The following is a 12380-nucleotide window of genomic DNA, read 5'->3' as shown; positions in this document are numbered from 1 at the left end:
GACAGCCACACCTCTACAAACACAAGGCTGGGTGGGCTTTTCCAACCCTGCTTGTCCACCCCATCTGTCTGTAAGGCTGCCTCCCAGCCACCAGCAACAGGCTCATATTGCTCTGCCTGCCCTGGAGGACAGCAATGGCCAGTAGAAAGTCCTTCAAGCTTGCTTCCACATCGCTGAACTGTGACCCCTGAGAACTACTTCTGCATGAAATACTCAAAATCATCACCTATCCCATCCAGCCATGAGCTGTAAGGCACAAATCTCTAGCCTGCTTGTTCCTACAGTCTAGGACATTCAATTCAGCCAAGGAAGGATCTCAACGTGGTCCATAACATCAGAAGTGATGGCAATCCCAGGCTCCAAACAGTCTGACATGTAAGGGGCTGAGTGTGAAACCCCTCACCACCCCATCCTCTCCCTGCAGCCCATGGAACTAGTGACTGAGCACACAGACTCAGCTCTGTGCAGGCAGCAAGTTTTATTGGAGTACTTACACAGCTATATCCCAACACCCCTCTTTTCCACACCAACTGTAAAAAAAGCTCATGCATCACCACTGAACACTGCTTTCCCAGACCTACTCACACCCCTCCCCCTTCTAATGGCTCCAAAAAATGTCTGTGTGGGCAAAGGAGTCTGGCAGAGTTCAGAGCTACTGAAGGAGGAGCTGAGCCACCAAGCTCCCTCTGTGTCCAGGCTCACCTGCCCACCTGTTAAAGCTACAAGGTTTTGGAGCAGTGCCCCAGGTGTCCACTGCCCCTCTGAATGCAGCCCCTTAGGTTTTTATAGCTGTGTCTCGGGACTTGTAAGCCACACCACGGCTCTTCAGCTCTCGGACGATCCCTGCAGCAAGGAGACAAAACACATTTCAGTATTCTTTAGGCATGAAAAAACCTGGCTGCCCTGTCATAAACCTTCACTGCAGAGAGTAAGAAATGGACAATTATCTTAATTTCTTCTCACAGAACTTTTGAGAGTGTTTCCTCCTCGTCTAAATGCCCAGGTAGAGTTCCCAAACATCATCTCTCATTTTGCTTTGGGAAAAAAAACACATGGAGATTTAATTTACATTATTTCCTATCTGCAAAATGTTTGTATATTATGACTGTACTGGTCAGGTCTAGCTCTTACTGGTGCTTTTTGAATATCTTTCAGTCACTTTCATCACCAGTCTGTATGTCCCATCTTCTCAGCAACCCCTTAAGAACACGGGCAGCAGAAGAGCAGCTGAGTGCTCAGCAGCACCAAGGAACAGCCAGATGAGAGCATGCAAGGTCCAGAGGTGCAGGTCAGAAACAAGGAGCCTGGGAGTGCAGACACAAGCACACCTTTCACCCTGGGGACAGGGGTTGGCACTGGGGACAGGGCACAGGTCAGGAGTCTGCTCCAGGGATATGTAGAGGGCAGGGCTCTCAGCTGGATGGATGACAGTTTCTGCATTACAGAGGTGAGGCCAACCCTCCACTCTACTTATAAACACACAAACCCCACCTCAGCCTTCAGTGATGATGGCCTTACGTGATGATGGATCTGCTCACCGAGGCAGATTTACCAGCACCCTGTCCTGCAGAACTCTCCTCTATGGACAAACCTTTGTGTTTCACTGTGCTGAATGGTTTGAAACACGTTCCCTTTCTGGAGTCACCTTTTAATCAGCCTGCCTGGTACTACAGGTTTCAGTCAGCAGCATCTTCAATACCAGCCTCTGGCAGGCATACTGCTGTGTGACTGCAGAGAGAAAACTTCTCAGCAGAACCCTGACAGCACCCTCCCGGGCAGCACCCACCTCACAGACTCCTCTACCCACACGGTGTGTGCTCTGTTCACAAGACACGGTGCTTGCTGAGCCCCCAAATCCTGGTTTCATCACAGAGTCACAGCACAATGCACTGCTCACTCTGTCACCTCCAGCAACGTGACAGCCCCTACACCAATGTGCAGGACAACCCCCGAGCTGCCACCCTCCTCACAAGCTGTCAGCTTTACCTTGGGGCAGGCGGCCGGTGACAGACACTGCGTACACACCCGGCTTGAAGTTACCTGGTGGAAAGAGAAGATGGAGTCAGGAGCAGCCAGGCAGCAGTCCCCGCCAGCCTCTGCCTGTGCAGATGCCCCCTCATTGGGAACAGAAACCCCCTGCCCAGCCTGCACAGCAACTCCCACTGCCCCCGGGAAGAGTCAGCTGCAGAAAAAGGATCTCCGGTTCCCAAAAAACCCACTCACTGATCCGCTGCCACTTGGAGACCCAGCTGTCCTCAGGGCTCATCATGGCGATGATCCTGCAAGAGGGATGGGAGTGAGGGGTCGTGTCCCTGCCAGGTGACAACAGCAGAGCCACCACGGTGTTCCCAGGTACCCCGGGGAAGTGGCCTGGCCAGGGCCTCACTCACCCGTCAAAGGAGGAGCTGGTGCAGTCGTAGACCATCTCTCGGTTGCCCTTCATCTGCAGGTAGGCATCGCAGTTGTCGCAGCCATCGTACTCAAACTGGTCGATGGTCTGCGGGGGGACAGAGCCATCAGCGCGGGGCCGGGAGAGAGCGGCCGAACCCGGGGAGGCCGCGGGGGCTGGGGGAGGGAAGGGAGAGGTGGGGCAGGGCCGGAGAGAGGAAGGGAAGAGCCGGGGAAGGGAGAGAGCCCTGCGAAGGGGAGCAAGGGCCGTCCAGCCGGGGAAGCGCCCAGAGGCCGAGGGAGGCCGGAGCCGGGCGGCAGGCGGGGAAGAAGGGGCCGGAATGTCGGAGAAAGACCAGCCCGGGCGGGGAAGGCCTGGGCTCGGTCGCAGAGCGGTCCCGTGCTCGGTCCCGGTCGCACCTTGACGAGAGAGCAGAGCAGGCAGGCCCGGAGGTGCCGCAGGTCCTTCGGAACAGTCTCCAGCGCCATCGCCTCCGCACCCGCCCCGCAGCCGCGCAGCCGCAGAGCGGAGCCGGGGCGGTGCCGGCGGCTGAGGCCGCTGGGGACAGAGGGGACCGGGCCGGGCCGGGGGTGGTACCGGACAGTGCCGGGGGTGGTACCGGGCCTGGGGCTCCCCGCTCGGGGAGGTTCATCAACTCAGCCCCCGTGTCTCGGTGCAATGAACAAAACCAGGCGAGCAGACCGGATACGTGGATAAATATATTAGTAAATAAATATATTTCTGAGCACATCACCATATTCACACATCTTTGTTTCTATCAGACATAAATACACGGTTTTGCATATATATAAAACGTATTTTTTTCCTTTTTAGGGGGGTCATAATTTATTCTCAAGCCCCGAGAGCCAGGACTGACTCAGGTGAAAAAACAAAAACAAAACAAAAAAACAACAAAAAAACAAACAGAAAAACCAGCATCAACAAAACTCATATTCACATTTGAAAAGGATCTGAACATTATAAAAAGAGCAGAGGCTCTGTGCAGGAAGGAGGAGGTCCGGCAGCCCAGCACAGGGTCCACCTCGGTGGGGCAGGAGGTCCTGGGAAGCCTCGGTCCCGGCGGAAGAGCTGGGGCTCCCGTTTCGGAGGGAAGGACCCGGGGATGTTATGGCTTTCATCAGCTTTCTGCTGGGGCCTTGGACGCAACGAAGGAAAACGAGCACTGCTTCATTGCAACGATGCTGAAAGAATTCAGTGACAGAGCCCAAGGGTACTGAGCACTCAAAAGCATCACTCTGAAGTCAGAGGTACAGAACTAAGAGGAGCTATTCCCCATTTTCTCAGACATTGCTTCTTCCCCTCCAGGCAGCCAAGGATGGGAGTCCATCTACTGAAGACAATCTTAAAAACCACCTTCTCTGAGAGTTCCTCCCTCTCCTCTCACCTGAGAGCCCACCAAGGCAGACATGCACACTCATTCAGCTCAGCAAGCCCAGGGGAGGAGGGTCCAGTATCTAGGATGGCCATTTTCTAGATGAAAAGAAGAAGCAGCATAACATCAGGAAAGGAAAATACTTTGAAGAAGATATTGCCCTGCACAGCCTGGTAATACTGCAGTGGGGAGTGGAATGGTTGTGTTAGTGCTGACCACTCTCTCCAAGAAGCTTTGGGCTTGCTGCAGATTCAGAGCCCTCCTTTTTTTTTTAAAGGTAAGGAGGGAAAGAGAGGATGACTTTTATACTGCAAACCAGATGCTCATTCCCTTGAGGGAGTGAAATGCATCCCTGGAGGCTCTCAGCCTTCTTGACTCCTGAGGAAACAAATAGGAGCACCCAGACCTCATGCGCTCTGTCAAGTCATCTGAGCCCTCTAGGATGGGCAAGGATGCAGGGAGCTGGTTGAGATAAGCCATGCACCATATGCACAAGAAGTTTAATATGGGAATCTAAACACACTCCTGATTTTTTTTTCCTTGAACACTGGCTTCCCTGCAAGGCAAGAAAACATTTGGGCTTGTGTCTTCTGCTTGCACTGTAGGACAAGCAAGAAGATCCTGGAAAGGTTAAAATATAAATCTGCTGGATGAAAGAGATTCATCTGTTCTCTAGCCTGGAAGGTCCTGCAGTGGCTTGATCATGGGAGACAACAAATAAACACTAGCAAGGGAATAATATTTTGTTTAAACCAGTGCTATTGGCTGACTTTTAATACCAACCTTTGAATGTCAGTGACAGGAGCTGGGACAAAGATGCCTTTTTCAAAGACTAAAGGCAGCAAACCCCATTAAAAAGCTTTCCTCACCAATGAAGGAAGACAGAGGCATGGTTATCCTGAACTCAGACTACACAACCAGGATGCTCTCTTCAACTGGAGAAGAAGCTGCTGCTTCAAAGATAGAAAGCTTCCTGAGCACTGAGCAGACAGGGGAAGGCTGTTCATACAGTGTCAGAAGGTACCTTCAGTTTCAGTGTTCTATCCTCACCAATTCTTCTCTGGAACCTCTTGGTGCCACATAAATGTGCACCTCATGTAGGAATCTGGAAATTCTTTGGCCTGAATAATCATTTAGGGCATTAACTCAACAGTCTAATTCCCTGATGTATGAATACTGTTTGGGTTCTATATATTTTGGGATCAAAACTAGATGATCGTTAAGGTTCCTCCAACCCAAACCATGCTGTGTTTTGAATTTGGCATATTTTATTTTACTTGAATGTCCCCAAGTTATGAGACGTGGGAAATAAGAACTAATGACATTCATAAAACCCCCAAACCTACAAATGGGAGGGGAAAAAATGTAGTAAAATGAGAATCTGGCAGTTTCTCAAGTTCTCTCTCTCCATCAACAAAATTTTAGAAAAGGCAGAAGGGTATTTTGAAAAAAATCCTTTCCAGGATCATTTCAGGTGTCTCAGAAATATGAAGATAAGGCTGGCTGATGAATGAGGCTCTGCTCTGCATATATTTTGGATACTTTGGCTGGGAGGTCCAGGGAGGGAGGGAGGAAAGAGAAACAGGAGCCAAGAGAACTCAAGGATTTTCTGTGACTACTGTGAAGGGGCATTTCAGGTTTGAAATATGCTCAACAAATGAGTTGTTCCCTACAGGGCTGGCCATCACACCTATTTTGAGGGTAGGTGGGGGAGTTAGAGGATGAGTAAGAGACTTGTTCACATTGGCAGATGAGAGGATGGATTCTTTGCAATGGAAAGAGTCTGACCTAGCTCCTTCCCAAATGTGCTGACATTGTCCCCATGTCTTCACCTCTCCTGATGGCAAAACACAGCAAAGGACTGAAATGGCATCAGTTGAGGGACAGTGAAGTGATCAAAAGTGGTGACAGCTGCTGGTTTCTAATGAAGTCAGAAGAATCACCTTGCAAGGCATACCTGTGAGTGGTGAGATGAAGAACAGCTTGTTCCCACGTAAGAATGGAAAAGTTAAATGAATTCTGGCTTTTGACCTAAGTGAGGAAATGAAGTCAGTAGCTACTAGGCCACAGAAAGTAATTTCTGCAGCTTTTGGACTTGAAGGCTTGTTTATTTTTGAAGTGTTTAGCAAAACCTTCTGTGGCATGAAGATGCCAAAATAGCAGCTTGCACTCACTCCACGAGCTCTCCAGCTGCTCACCAAGACTGATCCCTGAGTGAGCCAGCAGACAGATGCCCCAGGATGAAGATGGACTGCCCGTGCCTTCAGAGGAGAAAGGGACCTGGAGAACACAGCTCTGTGTTTGTGTGATCATCACATGTGAGGAGACCACAAGTGTCACATTGCTGATCTGCAGTCTGCAGCTTGGTGTGGGCCATGCAGGTCAGGGATGGTGCAGAGAGCAAGATGTGAGCTCCCTGCAAGTAGCACACTGAACATCTTAGTCCACTCCAGCTCTCCAGTGAGCAAATGGGCCAGTGTTTTATTAAACTGAGTGTTCATGGACATCCTGGACCTCCTCTTCAGAACCTACATTAAAAAAAAAAAGGAAAAAGAAAAGTGTTAGCTATAAGTAGCTGAACATTCCTGGGCTCTGCAGCTGCTGGTGCCTTGAGCATGCAGTGCAGAGAACAGATGCTGCTGCATTTTTTAATATAAATATATTTATATTTATATATATATAAAGCACCTATCACCATAGTGATAAACATTCTTTGGAACCACTCTGACAGCAGAGGTAAGAACAGGAGTCAGCCTGTTAGTGCCTTAGCACTTCTGTTTCCAACCAATTTAAAAATAATAAATAAAAAAAAAGTGAAAGCCACTAAGTTTCTCCTGGTATTTTAAAGGGACATTTCTGACCACCTCCCCAGTCACATTATTCCTCAGAGTTAAAGCACAATAAAACATAAAGGTTATGACATCAAACTTTTTTTGAAATATTTCAGGAGACACAGGCTAAGGGCATGGTTTACCTGAGGATTCCCATTGCTAGTAGATGTTTGCTTTGGAGGCTTTTTGATGTTTGTTCTCTGAGGAAAATCTGCACAGGCATTTAAATACCTCCTAGCAACAGCAAATGACACCAATTCGTATCACACAGTGCCACCACAGCTTCTTCCAGGGACAAGGACAGCAGAAACTCCAGAAAACACAAGTGAAGTGATGTGTGTGCAGGAAAGGGAGGGCACACGTGTGTCCTGATGTTCAAGAGGCTGCACAAATTGCAACAGAGTCCCAAAGAAGACAAACCAAATGAGGGGTGATTGGCCACAAATCCCAATCCCTCATGCCCAGCCAGGACTGTAGCTCATGCTTTTCACCAGCACTTTCTGCCTGGTGAATCACTGACAGGCAAGTGATGAGGAGTTTTCTTTGACCCATCACACAGAAGGGTTGCCTGGAAATGGTGCACCCTGAGTTAGTGCTTCAGACAGAGCTTTCCCCTCCCAGTCACTGGGAGGGACACACACACCATGGGCCCTTTCCCAGGTGTCTCTCAAGTCTGCCCAGAGCTTTCACAAAGGTCAGTGTAGCCCAGTAACAGCATCCATGCATCAGTTTTCACAGTTCCCTTTTCCTGAATGTTCCTGAGGTCAAAAGGAAACAGGTGCCCATACAGATACACACAGCAATTCAAAACAACTTTTCCACCCAATCACAGAAAATTCTCATTTGTTAAAAAGATCCAATTGTAGGAACAGGACCTCTCAATAATCAATGTATGGGTGGAAAACAAATGAGATTCTGCTTTGAAAATGTAGATAATTGATGTGGGAAAACTAATACCCACAGTGTTACACATTTATGTGTAGAGGGATGGCCCCAGGAGCAGAAGACAGAGCCTGAGTGTATCTGGTGTTTGTTATCTGTGTCACTGCAACATTTCCTAAGCCACTGCCAACACATCAGCTTGTGTGTTATGAAAAAGAGGCTCTGTGAACAGTCAGATGCCCTGAGCCTCAAATACTGTTACTTAAGTATTTTCTGAAAACCATGGCTGTGTGAGTGTTCCCTGTTATAAAAATGGAAAGGAAGGTTAAGAAAAGGTCTTTAATTGGGAGATGTGGTAGTCTCAGCTGCAGGGCTGTTCACTGAGACCCACAGAGGGCTATGTCCTGAAGGAGCACGTTTTAATGATACAAAATAAACCTTGGTGTTTGGGGATTAGGTTCTAATGGTGGTCTTTTTCTGCCCTCTAATCCCTCTCCCTCTCTCAAGTAACGATCAAGCACAGAACATGGAAGAGAACAGCTAGAGAGGAGATGGAGGAGAAGGAGAGGATGCTGAGAGTGTGCTGCAGGAGGTGAGAAATCAAGAGATTACCCAGAGAAATCAAGAGATTTCATCAGCCTGTGCTCGGTGTAATCTGGCTGTGCTGGGGTGAGTCATGAATGCTGAGGTGGTTTAGGAAGCCAGCTAGCTGGAATTCCCTGCTATTCTCCTGACTTCTCTTAGAAGGACCCATTCAGCATTGAGGATTAATGCTGCAGTGAAACATCTTCCAGGAAGAGAGGCAGGGATGTTATCTTTGTGCAAACTCCACCAAGAAAAGGTGGCAGAGGTGTTCAAGGAAGTGTCATAAACTCCAAGACCACACAAGCACCTCTGGGATCATGTAGGGCACCCTGGCCATGGTGCAGGCAGCATTATTCCCTGTGATTCCAGTGCATGGCACTGCCTCCATCAGTGGAGTTTCTCCAGGGGCTGTGGACCAAAGAAGGCAACAAAAATGATCACAGCACTGGAACATCTCTCCTGTGAGGACAGGCTGAGAGAGTTGGAGTTGTTCAGCCTGCAGGGAGACCTTATTGTGACCTTTCAAAAGAGACCTATAAGAAAGACAGAACAGCCTTTTCAGCAGGGCCTTGACAGGACAAGGAGTAATGGTACTGATGTGAAAAAGGGGAGGTTCAGAGCAGATATTAGGAAGAAACTGCTTACAATGAGAGTGGTGAGACACTGGCCCAGGTTGCCCAGAGAGGTTGTGGGTGTCTCATCCCTGGAAACATTCAAGGTCAGGTTGGTCATGCTGTAAGTAACCTGGACTAGTTGAAGATGTTCCTGCTGACTGCAGGGGTGGGTTGGACTAGATGGCCTTTGAAGACCCCTTCCAACCCAAACCATCCTGTGATCCTGTGATTCTGTAGGATTCAGCTTCACTGTGCAGTGGGTGAGGCAAGCACACACCTGGAGGGTGCAACACCCCCCAGGAGCTCCCTCAGCTTCTGGAAGCCCTGGTTTAGGGACTTCCTGAGCCAGAGAGTCCATTTGCATCTCTGCATTTGATAACTCTTGATCTAGGCTCTCAAACCCATTTTACTTCTGGCACTTCCATCCTCTGGGCAATGAGCACCAGTTTCACTACACACTGTGTGTTACCTTAATGGATCTTTTAAAGTTCCTGGTTCCCATCTGATGTCACCACTTGTTTCATTATGCCTCTCACTTGACTTCCCTGCACTCCTGATTTCATATCCTCTCTTTCATATCCTCTGCTAATCATTTTTTTCCACGCAAAAGTCTCTATATCTTTCTGTTTTCTCAGAAAAAAACTCACTACTGTGATTGTGCTTGATACCTATCTGCACTTCTTCCAAGCCTGCTGTATCTTTTTTGGAGAAGTGGTGATCAGTGATGGGTTCCAGCTGTGAAAACACCAGACTTGTGCAGCTGCATAATGGCACTTTCTAATTGTCCCACATTTGTTCCCACGTAGCTCCTAATAATGATTTCATTTTCACTCCAAAGGAGTTCTGCTTTTATGTGGGATTTCATCCAGCCTGATAAGTCAGGAACAGGAGATCCTTCTGTAACTTTTTGTAACCAGTTTTAAAGCTGATAATCCTGAAGGATTTTGTCTTTTATAAACTTTCTTATCTCCTCTCCTTGTCCAAAATAAATATTAGCTTGCTGAAAGGTGCAGAATCCTTCTCTGAGTAACTTTCCTCCATTAAGGCTGACGTGCACTTGGTATCTTTTGTCTTTAGCAAGTTTATTACCTATGAGAACATTTTATCTAATATTCCTGAAGACTAAAAGACCTGTGAGGTGTTGTATCTCTCTACAAGAGATACACCACCTCCCCTGGTTTTCACATTTAGCTTTGTGCTTACAAGTCAGACCCTGTATTTGAATTTTTAACAATTTTCTTGGCAGGAAAGTCAGGCTCATCACTCTGTGGCTCCAGCTATTTCAAGCTAATATTGTCCTCAGCTCTTCCTTGGCATGGTAACAGACCACACTCCACATTCATGATTTAGCTTTCTGTGCCTGGATGAGTGATCTCTAGTCCTGCCATTTTAGGACTGTCCACTTTATTACTGATGCTCAAAGTGATGATTTGATTTAGGAGGGATCCTCTCCTCCCAGCCCTGCCTGGGTGAGAACCTCCTCGAGCACTTCCACTCTGATCACCAATGTCATCAGTTCACTTAGCTCTTTGGAGATGCAGTCACAGCCCCTGAACATCCCTTCCAGCCCTGTGTTACCACCTGGGGCTGCAGAAACTCTGGCAGCCTTCTGCCCTCTGATGGACCTGAAAACATTTGCACTAATAGTCTCTCTCTTTTTTACAAGGTGTTCACAGAAATCTCTCCTGGCCTGCACCACTATGGATCTGCACCTGGCTTTGCATCCAGCTCCTTTTTGATTTCTTTCTCTAGGTACATTTTCACCTTGGAAGAACAGCTTCTTGCTTCTAAGTGCCCTCTCTGCTCTGCTGCTTGGCCAGCCCATTTCTGGGGCTTTAAATGATCCCTGTGCCTAAAGGCATCTCATTCTTTTGGCTGCTTCTTTTAGTATTATTTAAAGAAGCCTCTTCTGTCTATGTAGGCTCCTCTTTTGCAGCCTGTGCTAAAGCATTGTGTTGTAACTCTCATGCCTTACTCCTCGTTAGATAAAACTGGAGATTTGGGTGTTACTTCTCACTGGACTTTACAATCTCCTTAATGTGTAGTGTCCCTCCCATGCCACCAGAAGAGACACACTCTTCTCTAATTTCATCTGTGAATTATAGGATCCTACTATTTGTTGGCTTTTGTTTGTTTGTTTGCTTGTTTAAATTTGGTTTCTGAAAAGTTTATGTCAAAACTTTAATTTAAAGCCAGGCTTTCTAATTCATCCACTTATATTTTCAACCTTACAACTTTTATCTAGAGACATACACCACTTCTCCTTGGTTTTCTTGTCTTTTTGTGTGTGTGTGTCCTACTTATATGGGATTGTCTATGAAGTTTGTTCTTTGCTTGCTTATTGATTGACATCCAGTCTCCTTCTAAGATAAAGAACCAATGTGTTTATAACACAGTGGTTGTGTTATGTCAACCAGCATGTTTTCAGCTTGGTGCTTTCTGCACAAGCCCTGCACAAGCTCCCACTCTTCTCAACTGTCCTCTCTTCCTAATTAAGTTAAATCCTTCATTTCTATGTATTTTTCTGAGCCTTATAAGCTGACTCTGACTGGTCCTGGGAGCATTCACAGAAGCTACTGCAGTCAAATAGACTCAGTTCCTTTCAAACACATTGATCCTCTGTGATTCCAGCTCCTGATAAAGAGAGGGAAGACAGAATGAAGGCGAAGCACATTGGCACTGGCTCTGGGTAAGTGTCAGAGAACTTTCCTCCATCACTCTTCAGAGCAAAGATCTGGCACTGCTGGGACAATCCACAAAGAGACAGAGGCATCAGAATCATGGAGTGGTTTGGGTTGGAAAGGACCTCAAATATCATCCAGTCCCAACCTCCTTGCCACAGGCAGGGACACCTCCCACCAGCCCAAGGTGCTCCAAGCCCCATCCAGCCTTCAACACTGCCAGGGATGGGGCAGCCACAGCTTCTCTGGGAAACCTGGGACAGGGGCTCAACACCCGCACAGCAAAAAATTTCTTGTCAATATCTCATCTCATCTCCATCTGTCCTCTTCTAGTTTGAAACCATTCGCCCTCACCCCACTATTCCATGTTCTTGTCCCAAGTCCCTCCCCAGCTTTCCTGGAGCCCCTTCAGGCACTGAAAGGTGCTCTAAGGTCTCCCTATTGCAGCCTTCTCTTCTCCAGGTTGAATAACCCCAGTTCTCTCAGACTGTTTTCATAGGACACAGCACAGACCCATGCAATGCTCTGGACACTGTAGCACCCAGCTACCCACATTAGTTGCACAGACCCCTGCTCTGGTGGCCTGGGGAGTCCTCCCAACTTCATTTTGAAACTGAAGCTCAAAGCAGCATGAAGGTATTCTCCTCAGGAGGGCTCTCCCCACGTGGAAGTCCCCTGCTGTGTTCCTAAGAGGGTGTCCCCTGGCAGTATCTCTCTGCCCGCTGCCTCCAGCTCAGGTCACACCAGCACTCAGAGCTACTTGCAAACCAGAGAGACATCTCCATGCTGCTGCCTTCTTATCTCTTGAAATGGCAGCATCCCTCCAGGCCCTTCAAAGAGCCTCCAGTATCACCTATCTGCAGTGCTAGGCACTTCTGTGCCTGGGAAAAAAAAAAAAAAAAAATTGTTCCTGGGAGTGTGGGAGCCCAGAGAGCCAGAGGCAGCCAGCCCCATGCTCCATCCTGTTCCCTGCTGCCTGGGTGTGGTGGAGGCCTGGATAGACCA

General features: G+C 48.1%; 2 protein-coding genes across 4 annotated transcripts in view; both read right to left on the bottom strand.

Moving 5' to 3' along the window:
- Positions 1–660: 660 nt before the first annotated feature.
- On the bottom strand, positions 661–2957 carry SUPT4H1 (SPT4 homolog, DSIF elongation factor subunit). Its single transcript, XM_030462759.1, has 5 exons — positions 2809–2957; positions 2391–2497; positions 2224–2279; positions 1987–2040; positions 661–843 (listed from the first exon to the last, which is right to left on the bottom strand). The coding sequence occupies exons 1-5, from the start codon at positions 2875–2877 to the stop codon at positions 776–778; spliced, it is 354 nt and encodes a 117-aa protein (XP_030318619.1). The 5' UTR covers positions 2878–2957; the 3' UTR covers positions 661–775.
- A 143-nt stretch (positions 2958–3100) lies between these two features.
- Positions 3101–12380, bottom strand: part of RNF43 (ring finger protein 43) — a 65127-nt gene continuing 55847 nt past the window's right edge. For 2 of the 3 annotated variants that reach the window (XM_030462726.1, XM_030462727.1), the window contains exon 9: positions 5983–6310. In XM_030462726.1, the coding sequence (XP_030318586.1) occupies positions 6267–6310 (44 nt within the window). In that variant the 3' untranslated portion in view covers positions 5983–6266. The other variant, XM_030462728.1, reaches the window with a different exon arrangement.

This window comes from Calypte anna, chromosome 19 (assembly GCF_003957555.1).
Source record: "Calypte anna isolate BGI_N300 chromosome 19, bCalAnn1_v1.p, whole genome shotgun sequence".
Lineage (NCBI taxonomy): Eukaryota > Metazoa > Chordata > Aves > Apodiformes > Trochilidae > Calypte > Calypte anna.
Note: the sequence above shows the minus strand (reverse complement) of the source record. Positions and strands in the feature narration are given on the sequence as shown.

Coding starts and splice junctions, on each gene's coding strand:
- SUPT4H1 (XM_030462759.1), bottom strand. CDS start 2,877: ATGGCGCTGGAGACTGTTCCGAAGGACCTGCGGCACCTCCGGGCCTGC. Junction 2,498..2,808: donor TGCTCTGCTCTCTCGTCAAG/GTGCGACCGGGA, acceptor GTCCCCCCGCAG/ACCATCGACCAGTTTGAGTA. Junction 844..1,986: donor CACCGGCCGCCTGCCCCAAG/GTAAAGCTGACA, acceptor TCCTTGCTGCAG/GGATCGTCCGAGAGCTGAAG.